Below are 20,416 nucleotides of genomic sequence, written 5' to 3' on the forward strand. Positions count from 1 at the left end.
GCAGGCTCAGCGGCCACGGCTCACGGGCCCAGCCGCTCCGCGGCATGTGGGATCTTCCCGGACCGGGGCACGAACCCGCGTGCCCTGCATCGGCAGGCGGACTCTCAACCATTGCGTCACCAGGGAAGCCCCTAATTAACTGATTTTTGAGTAGGCTGTTAAAAATCCTCTCTGCCTTAGTTTCCTCATCTGTAAAATGAGATGGTAGACTAGAGTTCTTCCAGTTCTCGACTTCCCTGATCTTATAACCAGATGGAAAGTGAAAGTTAATTTTCTCATTTGAATCAAAAGCAGTTAGTTGTTAAACACGGCCCGTGTGCCAAGTAACAGTGTAATATTTATTAAGCTCACTGATTTTTTTCTGTCAAACTTTTGCTGAGATTTTCTTTAATTGTACATTTCATTTGTATGCCACTTCTTATGCATTAATGATACTAGTTTTTTTAATTTAGTGAGCTTTAAAAACATACTTTTATGGAACTTCCCAATGAAAACTTGGCTGTTAAGACCCAAAATTGGTAATGAAAGTTTTATTTGGTCTTAGTAGATATATATTCTCTGTATCCTAGAAAGCTTGTCAATATACAAGTAGCTGATGATGTGAAAACTAAATTGTATAAAATAATTCGTGTTGTATTTAACAAAAGCAAAACTTTGTTAATCCTTTTTTTCCTTCACCCCTCCCAGCTTGGCGATCCAGCTATTTTTCCTGCGGTCATTGTGGAACACGTTCCTGGTGCTGATATTCTCAATAGCTATGCGGGTCTAGCCTGTGTGGAGGAGCCCAATGACATGATCACTGAGAGCTCCTTGGATGTCGCCGAAGAGGAAATCATCGATGAGGATGACGACGACATCACCCTTACAGGTGTGTGTACCTCTGACAGCACCTTCCTTCAGCATAGTTTTAGTCAGTGGGTTAGCCCTGTGATTTGGGGGATATAAACAGTTCTTGACTCGGTTTTGAGTAACTCCGTTACCGGCGGAAGCTGGAGCCCTGGGGGAAGAAGGAAATGACGTTTTCTTCCTCATCTGCCTGTGCCTCATAGTGCTCACTTATCTCCTCCTTCTTCTTTCCTAAATAGACAGAGATGAACGTGACGAAATAGAAGGTGTGTAAGAGGAACCAGACCAACTCGGTTCACCAAGTCTTCACTGAGCATTGTTTGTGTGCCTAGCTCTGTACTCCTGATAACAATGAGAGGTTGTTTGCAGGGCGAAAGATAGGAATATTCTTTTGTTACTGCTGCCTCAGGAAGCAAAATAGGAGGCCGTGACCCAAATGTAGGATAAGGTGCCGAGGTTTAAAGATTTGTTCAGTCAGAACTAGTAGGATATTTCAAACTGAATAAGTGTTGAGGTGGTGCTTTTTTCCATCAGTTTTAGAAACTGGTGCGCGCATTTGTAATTTTATACATTTACATTCATATATCTTGGCCAGAGATGTTGGAGGTGTTTGAGAAAGTTAATTACTTAGAAGCAAAGATTATTTGAATATTTATTTTTTATTTTAATTTTTTAAAAGTTTATTTATTTATTTATTTATTTATTTATGGCTGCGTTGGGTCTTCGTTGCTGCATGCGGGCTTTCTCGCGAGTAGGGGCTACCCTTTGTTGTGGTGCGCGGGCTTCTCTTGTTGCAGAGCACAGGCTCTAGGTGCACAGGCTTCAGTAGTTGTGGCATGCAGCCTCAGTAGTTGTGGCACACGGGCTTAGTTGCTACACCGCATGTGGGATCTTCCCAGACCAGGGCTCGAACCCGTGTCCCCTGCATTGGCAGCCAGATTCTTAACCACTGTGCCACCAGGGAAGCTCTGAATATTTATTCTTAAATTAAAAACCAGAAATTAACATTAGTCACAGTATTATCAGCTAAACCTGGACTTTATTCCATGCATTTCACACTAACATCCTTTTTCTGTTCCAGGATCCTATCTTGAATCTCACATTGCAATTAGTTGGTATTTTTTCCTAGTCGCTTCCAGTCTATGACAGTTCCTCTGTCTTTCCTTGTCTCTCATAACCTTGATGCTTTCGAGGAGTACTGGTCAGACACTGTAGAATGCCCCTCAATTTTATTTCTGTGATATTTTCTCATGATTAGAATGAGATAATCCATTTTGGGCAAAAATACCTCCAAAATGGCATTGTCTTCTTATCATTGTATCATATCAACATAGTAGATTTTTTTAAAAGTACGGATTTAATTCTCACAGCAGAAAAAGAAAACTGAAATTAGAGAAGTTAAATGACTTGCTTATGTCATGCACCCAGTGACTGAGTCATTGATAACGTTGATGAACAACACTTAGTTTTTGTACTGTCCTCTTATTTTTTACAAAGCATGTTCTCATATATTCACATTTTTTTCAGAGCAACCCAATGAAAGTTTTTGATAAATCTAGATTTGTTTCTCGCTTATCAGTAAGACAATTGGATTAATCATATTAGAGGTTTCAACTCATCACTGACTGTGTACTTTGTGTTTTGTATAACAGATTGACCACCACTATGCATGTATGTGTTGTGTAGCTAATGGGGTTTTCGCCACAGTGTGATCTGACCTACTTTCTTGATGCCTTAGGGTAAGGCTACACACTCTTTGTGGGTTGGGAACCAGGGTCTCCCCTGAAGGAGTGTTTATTCCTGGTTTTAGTCACCAAGGAAGATACTGGTCCTTAAAGAAGAAATGGAGACTAGGAAAGCAGATCTTGGATCTTTAGGAGAAGGAATTATTTCTTCCTTCCAGTGCTTCACTCTCTTGGGCTTAGACTTGAAGATAGCTGATGACGAGATGCAGACAAGCTCCTCCCTTCCTGGAAAACAGAACTGGTATGGAATGGATCCGGAAGATAAGCCACATCTTGAAAATCAGATTTGCTGTTTGCATGTTTCTTCTCTCTTGCCTTTCTTAACTTCCAGCCCAAGCCTTTGTTTAACTCTTCTTTACTTGTTCGAGTCATGTCATGAGAAATGAAAGGATCTTATAGCCCTCCTTAGTCCAGAGTGGGGGAGGGGAGAGTACTGCGCTTTTGAGAAACTACAGGGAAGATGGTGATGGAGATAGGACAGTTTATAAACTAATTATGAGACCTAGGTAGCACTTCAAATGATAAGGAATATTGTTAACATTTTTAGGCAAGATAATAGCATTGTGTTAGATTCTTTATCTTTTAGATACATTGCTCAAATACTTACAGTTAAAATACAGCGTCATGGATTCCTTCAGAATAATCCTGGGGGTCAGGGTGTGTGTGAGGGGACCTTGAGCAGTAAGTGGAGTATGGATGAAAGAAGATTGACTATGTTTTGATAATGATTGATGCTGAGAATGGCTATGTGAGAATTCATTATACTATGTCCCATAATTTTGATTCTGTTTGAAATTTTCAATAAAAAGATCAAACTATTTTTATGGACTTGAGGGTTATATTAGATGGCAGCTGTCATCGATAACCCCCGATTTCAAATTTTCATGTTCATCAGAACATGAAACATTTCATTTTTATCATTTATTTATCTCATATCAAGTTTGATATAAATTTTAACTTTTAAAATGTATAATGATAAAATATTACTTTTATCTGTTTATATGTTGGCGTTTTATATAACATTTCCTTTGAAACAAGGCTGTGCTATTAAAAATTTATGAAAAGCATTTGACTATGAGCTTTATCTATGTGGAGATCCTTCCATTACCAGTCTTGAGTCTAAAATTGAAATTATTAAAGGAGATGGACCCCTTTGGACCCCTCAGCCAGCTATGCGGGATCCAGCCCCACTCACAGGTGGGCCAACAGCAGCTTTTGTACACCCTGGACCCCACGGCCAGCCGTGTCAGGAAGTGGCCCTGCCCACCAGCAGGCTGACACTAGATCTTGGGATCCCGAGCCCCACAACTACCCACTCTAGAACCCGGCTCTGCCCACTTGTCAGCCAACACTAGCCCTGGGACCACGTGGGGTCCCTGGCAGCCTCCACGCAAGGCAGGACCTGGCAAACAACTGGACCACAGGCCAGCCACACCTACCAGACCATCCACAATAGTTAGCCTGTCGCAACAGAAGGACCCATGCAGTCCACTAGGGAGCACCCCAGAGCACATAGCTCTGGTGACCAGAGGGGAGACCACTACTGGGATGCATAGGATGGCACCTACAGAAGGCCACTTCTCCAAGGTCGGGAAATGTAACCAATCTACCAGATACATAGAAATAAAAAGAGCAAGTTAGATAAAATGATAAAAGCGACAGAGGAATATCTTCCAAATGAAGGAACAAGATAAAACCCCAGAAGAACTAAGTGAAGTGGAGATAGGCAGCCTGCCCTATAAAGAGTTCAAGATGATGATCGTAAACATGTTCAGGGAACTCTGGAGAAGAATGGGTGCACAGAGCAAGAAGTTAGAAGTTTCTAACAAAGAGTAGAAAATGTAGAGAACAACCAAACAGATGAGGAGTACAGTAACTGAAATGAAAAATACACTGGAAGGAATTAACAATAGACTAAATGACACAGAGGAACAGATCAGTGAGCTGGGAGACAAGAGTAGTGGAAATCACTGAAGTTGAACAGAAAAAGGAAAAAAGCATAGAAAGAAATGAGACAGTTTAATAGACCTCTCAGACAACATCAAGTGTACTAGTATTTGCATTATAGGGGTTCCAGAGGAGAAGAGAGAGAGAAAGGGGCAGAGAACATGTTTGAATACATAATAGCTGAAAACTTTCCTGACCTGGGAAAGGACACAGACATCCATGTCCAGGAAGCACAGAGAGTCCCAAACAGGATCAACCCAAAGAGGACTACAACAAGACACGTTGTAATTAAAGTGGCAAAAATTAAAGATAAAGAGAGAATTTTAAAAGCAGCAAGGGAAAAGCAACAAGTTACATACAAAGGAACTCACATAAGGCTGTGAGCTGACTTTTTAGCAGAAACCCTGCAGGCCAGAAGGGAGTGGCTCAATATATTTAAAGTGGCGAAAGGGGAAAACCTACAACCAAGAATACTTTACCCAGCAAGGCTTTCATTCAGGTTTGATGGAGAGATCAAGTTTTACAGACAAGCAAAAGTTAAAAGAGTTCAGCACCAACAAACCAGCTTTACAAGAAATGTTAAAGGGATTTCTCTAACCAAAAAAGGTCACAAAAAGAAATATGAAAATTATGAAAGGAAAAATTATGAAAGGAAAAATCTCATTGGTAAAGGCAAATATACAGTAAAAGTAGTAAATCAGCCATGTATAAAGCTAGTAGGAAGGTTGAAGGACAAACATTGTAAAATCATCTGTATTCACAATGAGTAGTTAAGGGATACACAAAACAGAAAGACGTAAAACATGTCAAATAGTAAACGTGGAGTTGGGGAGTAAAAATGTATTTGAAATTAAGTGATCAACAACTTAAAATAATATACGTATTGCTATGTACAGTGTGGAGAATACAGTAAATAACTAGGTAATATCTTTGTATGATGATATTAACTAGACTTATCGTGGTGATCATTTTGATATGTATAGCAATACCACATCACTAGGTTGAGGAACTAACAGTGTTGTAGGTCAGGTGTACTTCGAAAACAAATAAACAAGCTCATAGAAAATGAGATCAGATTTGTGGTTGCCAGAGGCAGGGGTGGGGGGAATGGGAATTGGACCAAGGTAGTCAAAAGGTACAAACATCCAGTTAGAAAATAAAAAAGTACTAGGGATATAATGTACAATATGATAAATATAATTACCACTGCTGTATGTTATATATAAAAGTTGTTAAAAGAGTAATTCCTCAGTTCTTATCACAAGAAAAAATTTTTTCTGTTTCTTTAATTTTGTATCTATATGAGATGATGGGTGTTCACTAAACTTATTGTGATAATCATTTCATGATGTATGTAAGTCAGATCATGCTGTACACCTTAAACTTACACAATGCTGTATGTCAATTATAATCTCAATAAAATTGGAAGGAAACAAAAGGCTTGTGGGTTTTATTGTTGCTTACAAGAAATTTTTGTAATCCATTTAATGAAGGGCAAACATTTTCTCTATATTTTTAAAAGCTTAGTTATACTTTTTTTGGTTTCATTCCTGTTTCATGTAGGAACCACCAATTTATTTTGTATTTCCTGACCTAAGCACTGAAGCTAAGTGGAATAAACAAAGTTCTACAAATTAGATTGCTGATATTAACCACATTTTAACTTGCCTTATGTTTTTGAAATTCAAAAGGTAGCATGATTTCTATATGTAGTTGTGGAATGATTTCTAGTGTATATGAAGTTTAAAAAGCAAGGGTCAGTACAGCATGAATGGTTACCTATTATTTAAGATAGGGGAAAGAATATAAATGATATGTATGTGTTTGCTTACATTTAAAAATAGAAAGATATGGGCTTCCCTGGTGGCGCAGTGGTTAAGAATCCGCCTGCCAATGCAGGGGACACGGGTTCGAGCGCTGGTCCGGGAAGATCCCACATGCTGTGGAGCAACTAAGCCCGTTTGCCACAACTACTGGGCCTGTGCTCTAGAGCCCGTGAGCCACAGCTACTGAGCCTGCGTGCTGCAACTACTGAAACCCACATGCCTAGAGCCCGTGCTCCGCAGCAAGAGAAGCCAGAGCAATGAGAAGCCCGCGCACTGCAGCAAAGAGTAGCCCCTGCTCTCCACAGCTAGAGAAAGCCCGCGCACAGCAATGAAGACCCAACAGCCAAAAATAAATAAAATAAATAAATTTTAAAATAAAAAGATTGGTTTTAAAGATTTGGTTTTAAAACCAAAAGCTAATAAAAATCTTTTAAACTTAGCAGTCACTTTTTTTTTCTTAAATACTTATTTACTTATTTATTTATTTGGCTGCGCCGGGTCTTAGTTGCGATAAGAGGGATCTTTTAGTTGTAGCATGCGGGATCTTTAGTTGTGGCATGCGGGCTCTTAGTTGGGGCATGCGGGATCTAGTTCCCCGACCAGGGGTTGAACCTCGGCCCCCTGCATTGGGAGCATAGAGTTTTAACCACTGGACCAGCAGGGAAGTCCCAGTGGTCACTTTTGAAAGATCCCATTTATTATTCTGAAAATCAGTAAATAACGGAAAAAGAACCAAGCGTTTAATTTGCCCTTATGAACCACGTATGAACCGTGGCTCAGGGTAACCAGATAGTTTATGACAGAGTTCTTCCTTATAGAAAATTCTAGCTAATAAATGCTAGAGGAATGATAAGATTAGAATTATCACCATTTTGAAATCCCTAATGAAATAGTGCATCTAGGTAACTATCATCAGTAACTGCTAAAGCCATTAGGTAAAAGGCTGATGGAGAATTTTATGCTGGATAGATCAGGCTGGCAACACCTGAACCTGCTTCTCAATCCTCGTAGTACTGAAGGAAGACCTACCTACCTTCAAAAGGTGCATTGAATCACACAGCATCACCTTTGAAGTATTCTTGCCAAAGAATTTAATGCGAATCAAATCAATCTTCTAGATGTAACTACCAGTTTACAGGAAATACACGGGGGGAGGGATATGGTAAGTGACACCACAGATATATAATCTGCAAAATTTAGAATGTGGGAAACTACAAACAGATGACCCTGTTTCTCCTAAGATAAACAACAAAAATGGAAAAAAAAATACTAAGGAAGGTATGTGCCACCAATGCATGAACTTTGTTTGAAATCTGGCTAACAAACCAACTTTTTCAGATTTAAAAAAATCTGAGGCAGAAATTTCAATATTAAGTGGGTGGGGCTACTCTTCGTTGCCATGTGCGGACTTCTCATTGCGGTGGCTTCTCTTGTTGCAGAGCTTGGGCTCTAGGCGCGCAGGCTTCAGTAGTTGTGGCACGCGGGCTCAGTAGTTGTGGCTCGCGGGCTCTAGAGCACAGGCTCAGTAGTTGTGGCGCACAGGCTTAGTTGCTCCAGGCCATGTGGGCTCTTCCTGGACCAGGGCTCAAACCCATGTGTCCTGCATTGGCAGGCAGATTCTCAACCACCGCGCCGCCACCAGGGAAGTCCCACAATATGTTTTGCTACTATGCCTTAAGTCTACAAGATTTTAAATAGGAGGCTTAAGTTTTTAAGAGCAAGTGTTAAAATGCCTTATTTTAATCATTTTGCTAGACTTTTTGAAGTATTTATCTTTTCTGGTTTTAACTATTATGGAGGAATTGGACTTCTAAGCACTTTTTAAAAAAATTCTTTTAACGTTTTTATTGGAGTATAATTGCTTTACAATGGTGTGTTAGTTTCTGCTTTATAACAAAGTGAATCAGTTATACATATACATATATCCCCGTATCTCTTCCCTCTTGCATCTCCCTCCCTCCCACCCTCCCTATCCCACCCTTCTAGCTGGTCACAAAGCACCGAGCTGATCTCCCAGTGCTAAAATTGATTTACTATGTCTTGTTGGTTTCAGGTGCCCAGCACAGTGATTCAGTTGTATATATATAATATTCAGATTTTTTCCCTTATAGGTTATTACAAAATATTGAGTATAGTTCCCTGTGCTATACAGTAGGTTCTTGTTAGTTATCTATATTATATATAGTAGTGTGTCCCCTGCATCGGCAGGCGGATTCTCAACCACTGCGCCACCAGGGAAGCCCCATGACTCTTTTTGAATTATAGTTTTCTCAGGGTATATGCCCAGTAGTGGGATTGCTGGGTTGTATGGTAGTTCTATTTGTAGTTTTTTAAGGAACCTCCATACTGTTCTCCATAGTGGCTGTATCAATTTACATTCCCACCAACAGTGCAAGAGGGTTCCCTTTTCTCCACATCCTCTCCAGCATTTATTTATTGTTTGTAGATTTTTTGATGATGGCCATTCTGACCGGTGTGAGGTGATATCTCATTGTAGTTTTGATTTGCATTTCTCTAATGATTAATGATGTTGAGCATTCTTTCAAGTAATTGTTGGCAATCTGTATATCTTCTTTGGAGAAATGTCTGTTTAGGTCTTCTGCCCATTTTTGGATTGGGTTGGTTTTTTTTTTTGATATTGAGCTGCATGAGCTGCTTGTAAATTTTGGAGATTAATCCTTTGTCAGTTAAGCACTTGTTTTTGATAGAATATATAATTAAAATTTAATTGATTTATTTTTCATTATAATTAGGAGAAGTAGTTTCCTAATGAAGACTGTGAATCTTCTAATGAAAATTTGTGTATCTTGATATGAAAATGAAAAGGACACCTACTCTTAGAATTAAAAAGCTAGTCAAAAATCTATTCAGGTGCTCTAGAGTGCTTTTTGTCGTAACTCAGAAATGTGAGCACTGGCCTTAAGAGGAAAAGCTTAAAGCCTTTAAAAGAGGAAGACTCCATATAAAGGTTAAATTGCTGTTAGAGAAATCCAGGTTAGATTAAAATCCTTGCATCTTTTTATGTTGGCTGTCTTCTTGTTCCTTGTCCTCCCTGTGACCTGTAGATATTTGGGTTCAAAGATATTAGCTGAGGGAATGGAGCCCAGACGGTTGGAATTCTGCAGATACATCTTTCATATCTGGAAGAAGGAGGTTCTCTTCTGGCTTGGCAGGTTGTGGGGACTCCCAGTGTTAGCCAGTATTTTATGGGAGAAAATGTGCTTTGTTGAGAGTTTTTCCTAATTGAGAGGAGCTGACTAGTGTATAATCCAAGATCCAGAACTTCTTCGAAAGCATCATTCAGGAATTGTCTCTGGTCTCTGCTCCTTCAGCAGTCCCTGCCTTCCATTCCTATTGTGGGATTCCTCCCCTGGGGAGGCAGTCAGCCACATTAGTCAATTTGTAAAGCAAATTAATTAATATGCTGTTGTTATAATAATCTTTAGCTATTACACATTTTGCTTTCTAATGGTATAATTATCTCATTTTCTTTAAATGCATAATACTTCTTCTCATGCCCTTGCTTCTACTATTATTCTTGCTTTAATTTCTCTCTCTTTCTCTCAAAGTATTTAAATCCTAGCTATCTTAAATGACTCAGCCTAAACCCATCTCTTCAGGAAGCCTTCCTAACTTATAATGATATACAGTGCCTGTAGTCAGTCTGCTCTATACCATAAAACTGATCACTTTGTTATTTTCTTAGGCAGTATCTAAGTATCCGTTACCAATAGATAAGGAAAGAGGTCATGTCCTATGCTATTGTATCTTCCACATTTCCTTGTACAGTTAGTTAAGAGTGATAGTCATTCAATATTTTTGCCAGCTGGAGATTTGGAATCAACGAAGAATTTTGTAGATTCTTGGAAATCTTCAGTCTAAAACAGAGTGTGAACTGTTTAGGAATTATTTAGGATAATAAATGTTATAATATTCTAATGGAAAGTTAAGGTAAATTTCAAAGAACTACAGATTTCTTGGAAACCTGGTTATAATCTTAATAACGAAGAGGAAAATGATTTTGTTGCTTCTCTGGACTGAATAAGAATAGGGAGAGGACAGTGTGTAAATGATCACTTTCATTCATTTGATAGAGAAAAAGAACTTCTGCTTTAAGTACTACGTTTATATTTACTTCCTAATGTTTTGTAAAATTAAAAGGCTTATATTTGTTGAGTTATATACTATCAGTCCAACCCTGAATCTGAAAATCATAATTTTATTTATATATATATATATTTTTTTCAGACTTTTAAAAATGACGTGTAATTTTGTCAATATTGAGGGGAAAATATAGCAAGTAAGTACAAGGGATTATGGATGATAAACACCACATCCAGGAAACTTGAATTTATCCATGAAAAGAGAGCATTGGTAGCTCTTTATTTAGTTTCTTGGTGCTGATCCTAGAACGGAGGGGCTAAAAGCCATTCAGAGAATTCGCTGTGCAGCTATTTCAGACACCTCTCTGGGATGCAGAGAAGTGTCGAGTGTCTAGCATGTACTTGGATTAATTTTCATTTGTATTTTAATATTTTTAAAGAACATAAAAAAATAACTTGCACTAGGCACAGTTCACAGTAGGGAAATTAGTGTTCTATGTTACACGTTAGAGAAGAAAGGTACCAGAATACTATAATTATCAAAGAGTGTTTATATTCTAATAATGTGACTACGACTAAACCTTTTGGTGATGGTGGCAATTCACTAATTATAGAAGAATGGAAGAAGATTCAGAAATTAACAGAGACTCATATTCATTCCTATGAGTGCACTAAGAGTATTGGAATCAATGTTAGAGCTGAAAGGGACCCAAAACTATCAACCCAGTCATTTTAAAGTATGGAGTCAACAGAAAGAGCACGACCTTCCCAGTGACATCTTAGTTTACTATTCATGTAAATACAAGAATTATCAGAAATGACTGGTGTTTTCCTCCTAGAGTATGAGTTCTATTTTGCTTACTTTTTTACCTCCCAGTGTCTTGCAGAGGTTTTGGGTGGTTGTTGTTGTTATTTTTAATAAAACCCCCGCATCTTGCAAAGTTTGAAATGAGAAATATAGTCATTTTCAGTATAGATTTTATATGTTGAAGCAAACTATGGTTATCAACCAGAGTATTAAGTGATGTATTCTGGTTCAAGAGATGAGAATCTATGCTTTTTAATTAATTAATTTATTTATTTATTTATTTAGGCCACGCCGCACGGCTTATGGGATCTTAGGTCCCCGGCCAGGGATTGAACCTGGGCCCCTGGCAGTGAAAGTGCTGAGTCCCAGCCACTGGACCACCAAGGAATTCCCGAATCTGTGCTTTTTAGAAGAACAAATGTCTTGTAGCTAATTCTGTTTTCTCTTTAAATGTATTGTAGTTGAAGCTTCCTGTCATAATGGGGATGAAACAATTGAAACTATCGAGGCTGCTGAAGCACTCCTCAATATGGATTCTCCTGGCCCTATGCTGGACGAAAAGCGCATCAGTGAGTGTTGTGTTATGACTGTTCATGTTTATATGCTTTTTTTTTTTTTTTTGAAGTATAGTTGATTTACAATATTGTGTTAATTTCTGCTGTACAGCAAAGTGATTCCGTAATACATACGTATACATTCTTTTTTGTATTCTTTTCCATTATGGTTTATCATAGGATATTGAATATAGCTCCCTGTGCTAGTAGGACCATGTTTATATGCTTTGAAAAGCTCTTCTTCCATCTCTCTCTCAGATGATAAATATCAACAGACCGGAGACCATGTTTTATATTTTTTTGGTCCCAAGTGCATCTTAAGGTACAGTACTAGTTGAGGCACCTTTGCTAAAGTGTTCAGTTAAACAAGATTTTTTTTTTTTTTTTTAATTTGGGGAGTGAGGACATTAAGGATAAAAAAGTAATTTAGTTGTCAAATAGCAGATTATGCAGAATTTCTTCTTAACCTGATTGGTGAAGTATTTAGGGCCCAAACTATTATAATTTAGTGATCTTTAGTCAATATTGATCTTTATTGATCAATAAAAATTGATCCTTATTGATCTTTAGTCAGTATTCATCAGTGAATAGGCAAAAATCCATTGAAATGTTTTCTGAGACTTCATGGCATAAAATTCACTGCCGCATTTATCGATCTGCTTTTAAATCCATGTTCTCCTTTGGACGTAGTCAAACTAATAAAATTAATTATTATTAAATCAATTTAAGATGTTTATTGAATATTTTCTATATGCAGAGCAATGTATCAGGCAATAACATGTTATAGAAATGAACAGATCTTGTTTCTTTCCTCAGGCTGACAGTTTTCTTTTGAAGATAGTTATTTACGTAAATAACTGTAAAAGCCAAAAATAAAGCCATGAGAGGGATAGCAGAGTGTTCTGGAAGGAGAGATTTCTCTAGCTGAAAACACCAGAGACAGGCTTTATGGAGGCAGTGTTTTGACCTGGGCGATTAGTAACAAATAAGCTTTTCATGGGTGGAGGAGACAGGAAGGGGCGTTCAAGGTAGGCTGTGGGGATTGAACAAAAGACACAGACCTGTAAAAAAAAAAAAAAAACAATGAAATGTTTGAGATTCAGAATGCTTTGGTATAGCTGAAGTATAAGCTTCATAATGGTTTGTAGATTGTGGAAGCTCAGAATGGCATGCTATGGAGTTTGGGTTGCTCCTATCTTTTTTCCCCTGTAAACTGTGGGAAGATATGTCAATTTTATTTTTCTTTCTAATTTTCAGGGTGTAAAGTTTTTATAGAGAAGAATAATATGGTCAGGCCAGACTTAGGTTTTAAAGAAAAACTTTAGCGGCAATGTGAAGAATGGAGAAGAGAGACAAGATAGACTGGGGATGGGAAGTCAGGTAAGGGAGGCGTTGAATAGTCCTGTCAAGCCTGGACTGCCTCAGGGTACTTGACTTAGGGCAGAGGAAATAAAAAGCAGGGACTAGATTTCAAAATCTTATTTCTATTTTCATCTTCAAAGACACAGGAAATATTTTATGAAATTATTTTGATTTATAATACAAAGTTGATTACAATTAGTTGATTTTATTTCCATTAGATAATAATATATTTAGTTCATCTGAAGATGACATTGTTGTTGCCCCAATCACCCATGTATCCGTCACATTAGATGGGATTCCTGAAGTGATGGAAACTCAGCACGTTCAAGAGACATATGCACACTCACCAGGACGCTCATCACCAGAACAACCTAAGAGAAAGAAAGGTGGGTGGTTAATTTGTTAAGGGAAAACAGTCAACTCTTGATGTGGAATCTAAATATAACTTTTATTCAAGGATATTTCTACCCCAATAAAAACTTACGTGTGAAAAAATTGAAGGTACAAAACAGAGTTATTTCTTCATATTAGATTCTTTTTTTTTTTTTGTGGTACGCGGGCCTCTCACTGTGTGGCCTCTCCCGTTGCGGAGCACAGGCTCCGGACGCACAGGCTCGGTGGCCATGGCTCACGGGCCGAGCCGCTCCGCGGCATGTGGGATCTTCCCGGACCGGGGCACGAACCCACGTCCCCTGCATTGGCAGGCGGATTCTCAACCACTGCGCCACCAGGAAGCCCTAGATTCATTTTTAAAGAATTATTTTATACTTTTATACATTTAAAATACTTGGTCTGTCTCACAGAAGAGGGATTTTCCAACTTTCTAAAGCCTCAGTCTTTTATCTAAACTCTTTTATCCAAGCTCAGAAAGAGCTCAGGGGTAAGGGCTGAGGTCAGTTTCCTCCCGCAGAGCATAGTTTGAAAACCACCAGCATAGATTCCAATGTAAGATTCCAGTGGGAAGAATACAAGTTGGAAATCAGCAGGTAAGTAATTGAAGAGGGAAATGTTAGAATGTGTTAGAGGGAATTTTAAAGTTTCCACAAATTAGGACCATACTTACATTCTAACACTGACACTCTTCCCATTTCATTGCCTTTTGATTCTACTGCAGCTTGTTTGATATTTTGAGTTTAATATCTTGGTTGATGGCATCACCAGCCACCACATAACCTAACTTCACATGAAAGTAAGGGAAATTCCAAGAGCCAAAAATGCAGAGGAAAATAAGAGTGAGCTGACACTGCAACAGCTCTGAGGGCTGAGAAGGACATGTCAGTCTGGATGTCCAAGGGGCTTGGTTTTATTACCCACGTAGAGGCAGATGCTTAAGTCTTGGTCCAGTGCAAGATGGGGTATTAGACAGAGACCTCAGCATATAATTGGGATCCCTTAGCTATACCCTAAGGGGAAAAACAGTCCACCCTTTGGCACAGACAGATGTTAAGAAGCTTGTATTTCTCAGCTGGGTGGAAAAATTTTTCCTTTGAGAATTCATAATCCTAGGTTTGTCTTAACTTAGGTTTATGATTAGATTTTAAACTGTTACTGACTTTAGGAATTTCCAGCCAAGTAATTAACATAACAATGGCCCCTGGCTGGCAGTAACTTTGGGCACCAGGCGAAGCTCTTGTAAAATTGCTTTGGCACGTCATACGTTTAATCCAGGCTGCACAGTATTTCTTCAAATAAAACCCTGTTGAAGGTGAACTCACATTTCAGTATCACAGAATGCATACGAAAGATACTTCCTGAATGAGAAGCAGCAGACATAGAAAACCCTAAGGTTAGTTCGCTAAGAACCTCAGATAATAGGATTATCAAATAGAAACTTTCAATGAATATGATTGTAATTATTAATGCAAGGGAATAAAAAACATTGTCAAAGAATGAGACTATTAAAAAATACCAGGTGAACCTTCCTCTTCTAGTCAAGATGGAGTAACAGAACCTGACTTGGCAACAATTTTTTGGATATGTCACGAAAAGCACAAGCAACAGAAGCAAAAATTAATAAGTGAGACTACAATAAACTAAAAGACTCTGCACAGCAAAAGAAACAATCAACAACATGAAAATGCAACTTACAGAATGGGAGAAAATATTTGTAAATCATATATCGGATGAGGGGTTAATATCCAAAATATATAAGCAACTCGTATAACTCAATAGCAAAAAAATAATCCAATTAAAGAATGTGCAGAGGACCTGAATAGATGTTTTTCTAAAGGAGACATACAAACAGCCAACAGATACATGAAAAGATGCTCAATATCACTAATCATCAGGTCGGTGTAATCAAAACCACAGTAAGATACTACCTCACACCTATAGAATGGCTAGAGAAAGTGATAGAAAAGACAAGAGATAGAGTGTGGGTAAAGATATGGAGAAAAGGGAGTCTTCTGCACTGTTGGTGGAAATTTAAATTGGTACAGCCACTGTAGAAAACAGTATGGAGGTTCCGCAAAAAGTTAAAACTAGAAATACCGTATGATTCAGCAATCCCACTTCTTAGGTATATGTCCAAAGGAAGTGAAAACAGGATGTTAAAGAGATACTTGCACCCCCATATTCTCTGCGGCATTATTCACAGTAGCCAAGATTTGGAAACAACTAAGTCTTCATCCACAGATGAATGGATAAAGAAGATGTGATACATAAATACACAGAATGGAATATAATTCCGCTGTGAGAAAGAGGGAAATCCTGTCATTTGTGACAGCATGGACAGACCTTGAGGACTTTCTGCTAAGTGAAATAAGTCAGAAAGACAAATACTGTATGCTATCATTTTATGTGGCGTCTGAAAGAGCCACACTCATAGAAACAGAGAGAAGAATGGTGTTTGTTGCGGGGTGGAGGAAATGGGGAGATGTCAGTCAAAGGGTACAAACTTCCATTTATATGATGAGTAAGTTCTGGGGACTAATGCACAAGCATGGTGACTGTGGAAATTTCTAAGAGAATAGATCTAAAGTGTTCTCAGAAAAGAAGTGATTATTATGTGAAGTGATGGATATGTTAACTAACCCTAACTGTGGTAATCATTTTGCAATATATAAGTATATCAAATCATCATGTTGTACCCTTTAAACTTACACAACATGTCAATTATATATCAATAAAGCTGGAAAAAAAACCCAACAAAAACAGAACCTGGCTTTACCCTCCTGTTTGAAACAGCTAAAACCACAGATAAAATATATGAAGCAATGGTACTAAAGAAAGTGGTGGACATCTGTCAACAAAAGTGAGTGATCCCTGGGAAACAGGAAACCAATGAGGTGAGCCCTGTGATTACCCCACCTTCCTGCATGGAGGAACTTTTTTTGGAAAACAGTTTGGCAATTCCTTAAAGCACTTAATGTGTACTTAACATGTGACCCAGCCATTCTACCACTCAGTATTTACCTAAAAGAAATGAAGCCATACATTTAATAGAAAAACTTATGCATGAATGAAGGTTCTTAGCAGCTGTATTTGCAGTAGCCCCAAACTGGAAACGACCCAAACGTCCATCACCTGGTTGGATAAACAAATTTGTGGTATATCCATACAATGAAAGACCACTCAGCAATGAAATGAAATGTACCATTGATACGTAAAACAAAAATGGATGAATTTCAACATAATTATGCGAAGGGAAAGAAGCCAGACTCCCTCCCCCCTGCCAAAAAAGAAGAGTATGGTTCTGTTTCTATAAAAGTGTACAAACTGTAAATTAATCTATAATGACAGAAAATATATGAGTGGATTGGGCAGGGTGGGGAAAGGTGAGATGTAAGGATTACAAAAGGGCACAAAGCACTTTTGGGGGCGAAGAATATGTTTATTATCTTTGAGTGTGGTGATGGTTTCACAGGTGTATACATATGTCAGAACTTATCAAATTGTAAACATTAAACATAAGCAGTTTATTGTATATCAGTTACACCTCAATAAAGCTGTTTTTAGAAAGTGAAAGACTAACATCCTATTTAATGGTGAAAGGCTGATACGATAAGGAACCAAATAGAACACATAATATATGGGTTAAACAGCAAATGAGTCACTGCTTAAGAGAGAATTAGTGAGCTCCAATGTAGATCTGATGTAGAATAAAAAATATGAAAGAGTTAGAGATGTGAGGTCTACATGTTTAATCAAAGCTCCAGGAGGAGAGAATGTGTGGAGTGAGGAAGAGGCAGTATTCAAAGATAATGACTGAGGAATTTTCCAGAATGATGTTAATCCCAGCATGGTGAATCCTGAGTAGCATAACTAAAATAGATCCGAGCCTAAATATATTATGGTATAAATGTGGAACATCAAAGACTCCCCTCCACCCCCCGTCAAAAAAAGAAAAGAAAAAAAAGAAAAAAAAAAGGAAGAAGAAGAAGAAACAAACCAGCCAGGGAGGATCTGCATTACCTGAAGAGGACTGATTATTGGATTGGCAGCTTACAAGCTCCCAGTAAAGGCTGGAAGGGCTGGATATGTTCAAAGTACTGAGAAGAAATAACTGTTACCAGAATTTCTATACGCAACTAATCTGTAATTCATGTGGAGCTGTGTACATCGCCACCGTGAACAGTAAGGAAGACGATGGAGAGGATGGATATTGGGTAGGCTATTGACAGTATCTGCCATGACTGAAACGAGTGGAGGAAAACCGTGGGATAAAGAAAATATTATCGATCAGAGCAAGTCAATAAATAGCATAAAATAAGATGGGAGGAAGGATAGGAGCTAACTGAAGTCTGGCCTCTCCCAGTCCTTACTATCATGAACACAGTTAGCTAGAAGTCTCTGTGTCATGCAGAGGTTCTCTGCAGATGTCTGCAGTGATGGAAGTTGAGACACCAGGCTCCTAGGGTCTATGTTTATACATCTGGTAGTTTCAAGAGGGACCTGGCCTTACGAGTGACTTTTTTGACCCTCTTCTCCTTGACTCTTACCTTAACTTCAGAAATGTTTTCCTGGGAATTCCCCAGCAGTCCAGTGGTTAGGACTCAATGCTTTCACTGCCCAGGGCCTGGGTGCAACCCCTGGTTGGGGAGCTACGATCCCACAAGCCACGCGGCATGGGCAAAAAACAAAAAAAAAGAAACATTTTCCTATTCAGTTTGTCTTGGGATGTGTTGTCACTAACCTTGCGACTTTAGCTCTAGGATTCTGCTTTTCTAAATTACTGCCTATATTATTATATTACCCCAGCATTCACCCTTATGATCTAAGATCAGAGGGTCAGCTTCAAGAATGTAGGGGTAAATGGTACTAACTAAAGTATCTGTTTATGCGTAATCTTCATTGTCTCTCATATACAGGGTGGTAGTCTGTTCAGACAGCATCATCAGCTTAACCTACATCGTAGGCAATGTTGCTGCCGAGTTGTGGTTCTAGATAAGTGGCAAAAAAAGATCACAAGCACAGTTTTCGAATAGTCGGTTGACCCAGACTAAGGCTGCACAAAATACAGTTTAACTCTGTTGCATTGGACTTGTTCAGGACTGGATGATGGATGATCATAAAGTAAATTTGTTTGCGTAAATTGAAAGAAATGTAGAAGAACGAGATGTTTAAAAATACACAAGAAACTAAAAATTGACTATGTTGTTTAAAAATACACAAGAAAATAAAAATTGACTGTGTTCACAAAAATTTAGCCTCACTAATTTTTTATATCTCTAGAAGTTTTGGGTAGTTTCCAGTATGTGAGAACTAACCAAGAGGCAGACAAACCTGTGTGGCTTATTTTTTGAGCCCAAGTTTTATCAGCATCAAGAATATTCCCCCACATTTTAAGAAAGCACTGTCAGTATTGTCACCTCAAAGACAAAATGTAAAGTTTGAACTTAACCTCATTTTTACAAATGAGCCGAAGTATCATTTTCTACATAAAAGTGTTTGTGATCTAACCGAAGTTAATGTCAGATTTTTACTGAAGTTATTTTCCTTTTAGTAAATAGCATTTAGGAGACCAATATATGTGTTCCATGTATAAAATATTTGGCACTTGAAATTTAGGATAAATGACAAAACAGCATTTATAAACAGCTAAATTGTCCATTCCCTCTCTCTTTTGAGGGCAAATATTTATGTAGAGCCATTGTGATTTCAGGGAGAAAAACTAAACCACCACGACCAGATTCCCCAGCCACTACACCAAACATATCTGTGAGGAAGAAAAACAAAGATGGGAAGGGTAAGTACTACTACTGTAACTTCCCGATAATACTTACAGGTCAAGTAACATTCAGATTGCTTTAAAATGTCTGCATATTTTAAGTAGAAACCACCAGCTTTTATTGAAATGGATCTTGTTGCTGCCACATGCTTATAAGGTACGGTTGCCACCTTCTGTAGAAAGACTGGTAATAATGTAGTCCAGGAAATCCATCTAGGAGATTTTCACTTACCTGTCAAAATAATCCATCCTTTCATTTAATAAAGAGCCTCTTGGAAGAATTCAGCCCCGTTAGGTTTTCATTTCATAGACACTTTATTATATGGTCTTGGAGTTTTAGTATTTTCATAACTGCTGCCCAAATTTGAAGAAAATTATTAAGGCTAATCTGCTGGCTCTTTATATAAAAAGAACAACTGTTGAAAGGTTTCGTACAACTCTTTCTCAGTTTCTTCGGCGTAATAATGGTTCTTAAAGAGGCTGAAAAAAAAAATTGTCTCAGAGTGCTGTCTCCCTAAGTCATTACATATCTAATTGGCATGATTGCTCTGTTCAGACATCTTATACGGGACTAATAAAAAGATCTATGTTAGACCCTAAAAATTATGACCATTATATCACCAGTACTAACTGAACTGTGTAGTATGTTTGTATAATTATAGATGGAACTTAAGAAGACCTTTAGTTGTATTTTATTGTGTTCTTTCAAATGAAATTTTGGGCAGTTAAAAAGAAATTGCTTTTGTTTCAGGAAACACAATTTATCTTTGGGAGTTTTTACTGGCACTGCTCCAGGACAAAGCTACTTGTCCTAAATATATCAAGTGGACCCAGCGAGAAAAAGGCATTTTTAAATTGGTAGATTCTAAAGCAGTGTCCCGGTTGTGGGGGAAGCACAAAAACAAGCCTGACATGAATTATGAGACCATGGGAAGAGCCCTCAGGTACGTGAGGCTTCCATAGTTCACTGTGTGACTAGTAGCGGTTCCTAAATACTGAAAAGTAGGTGACTTCTAAAAAGTGCACGGGTTAAAGAAATGGTGAATTTTATTGTTG

At 38.2% G+C, this 20,416-nt stretch overlaps 1 protein-coding gene across 7 annotated transcripts in view; it reads left to right on the top strand.

Moving 5' to 3' along the window:
• ELF1 (E74 like ETS transcription factor 1) overlaps positions 1-20,416 on the top strand; it is a 107,004-nt gene that overhangs the window by 75,963 nt on the left and 10,625 nt on the right. For 6 of the 7 annotated variants that reach the window (XM_028497871.2, XM_055089404.1, XM_007119798.4 and 3 more), the window contains 5 exons: positions 688-868; positions 11,737-11,844; positions 13,410-13,577; positions 19,295-19,378; positions 20,112-20,304. In XM_028497871.2, coding sequence (XP_028353672.1) covers positions 688-868; positions 11,737-11,844; positions 13,410-13,577; positions 19,295-19,378; positions 20,112-20,304 — 734 coding nt within the window. The remainder of the gene's footprint in view (positions 1-687; positions 869-11,736; positions 11,845-13,409; positions 13,578-19,294; positions 19,379-20,111; positions 20,305-20,416) is intronic. The other variant, XM_055089406.1, reaches the window with a different exon arrangement.

The sequence above is a fragment of the Physeter macrocephalus genome, chromosome 13, assembly GCF_002837175.3.
Source record: "Physeter macrocephalus isolate SW-GA chromosome 13, ASM283717v5, whole genome shotgun sequence".
In the NCBI taxonomy this organism is placed as follows: Eukaryota; Metazoa; Chordata; class Mammalia; order Artiodactyla; family Physeteridae; genus Physeter; species Physeter macrocephalus.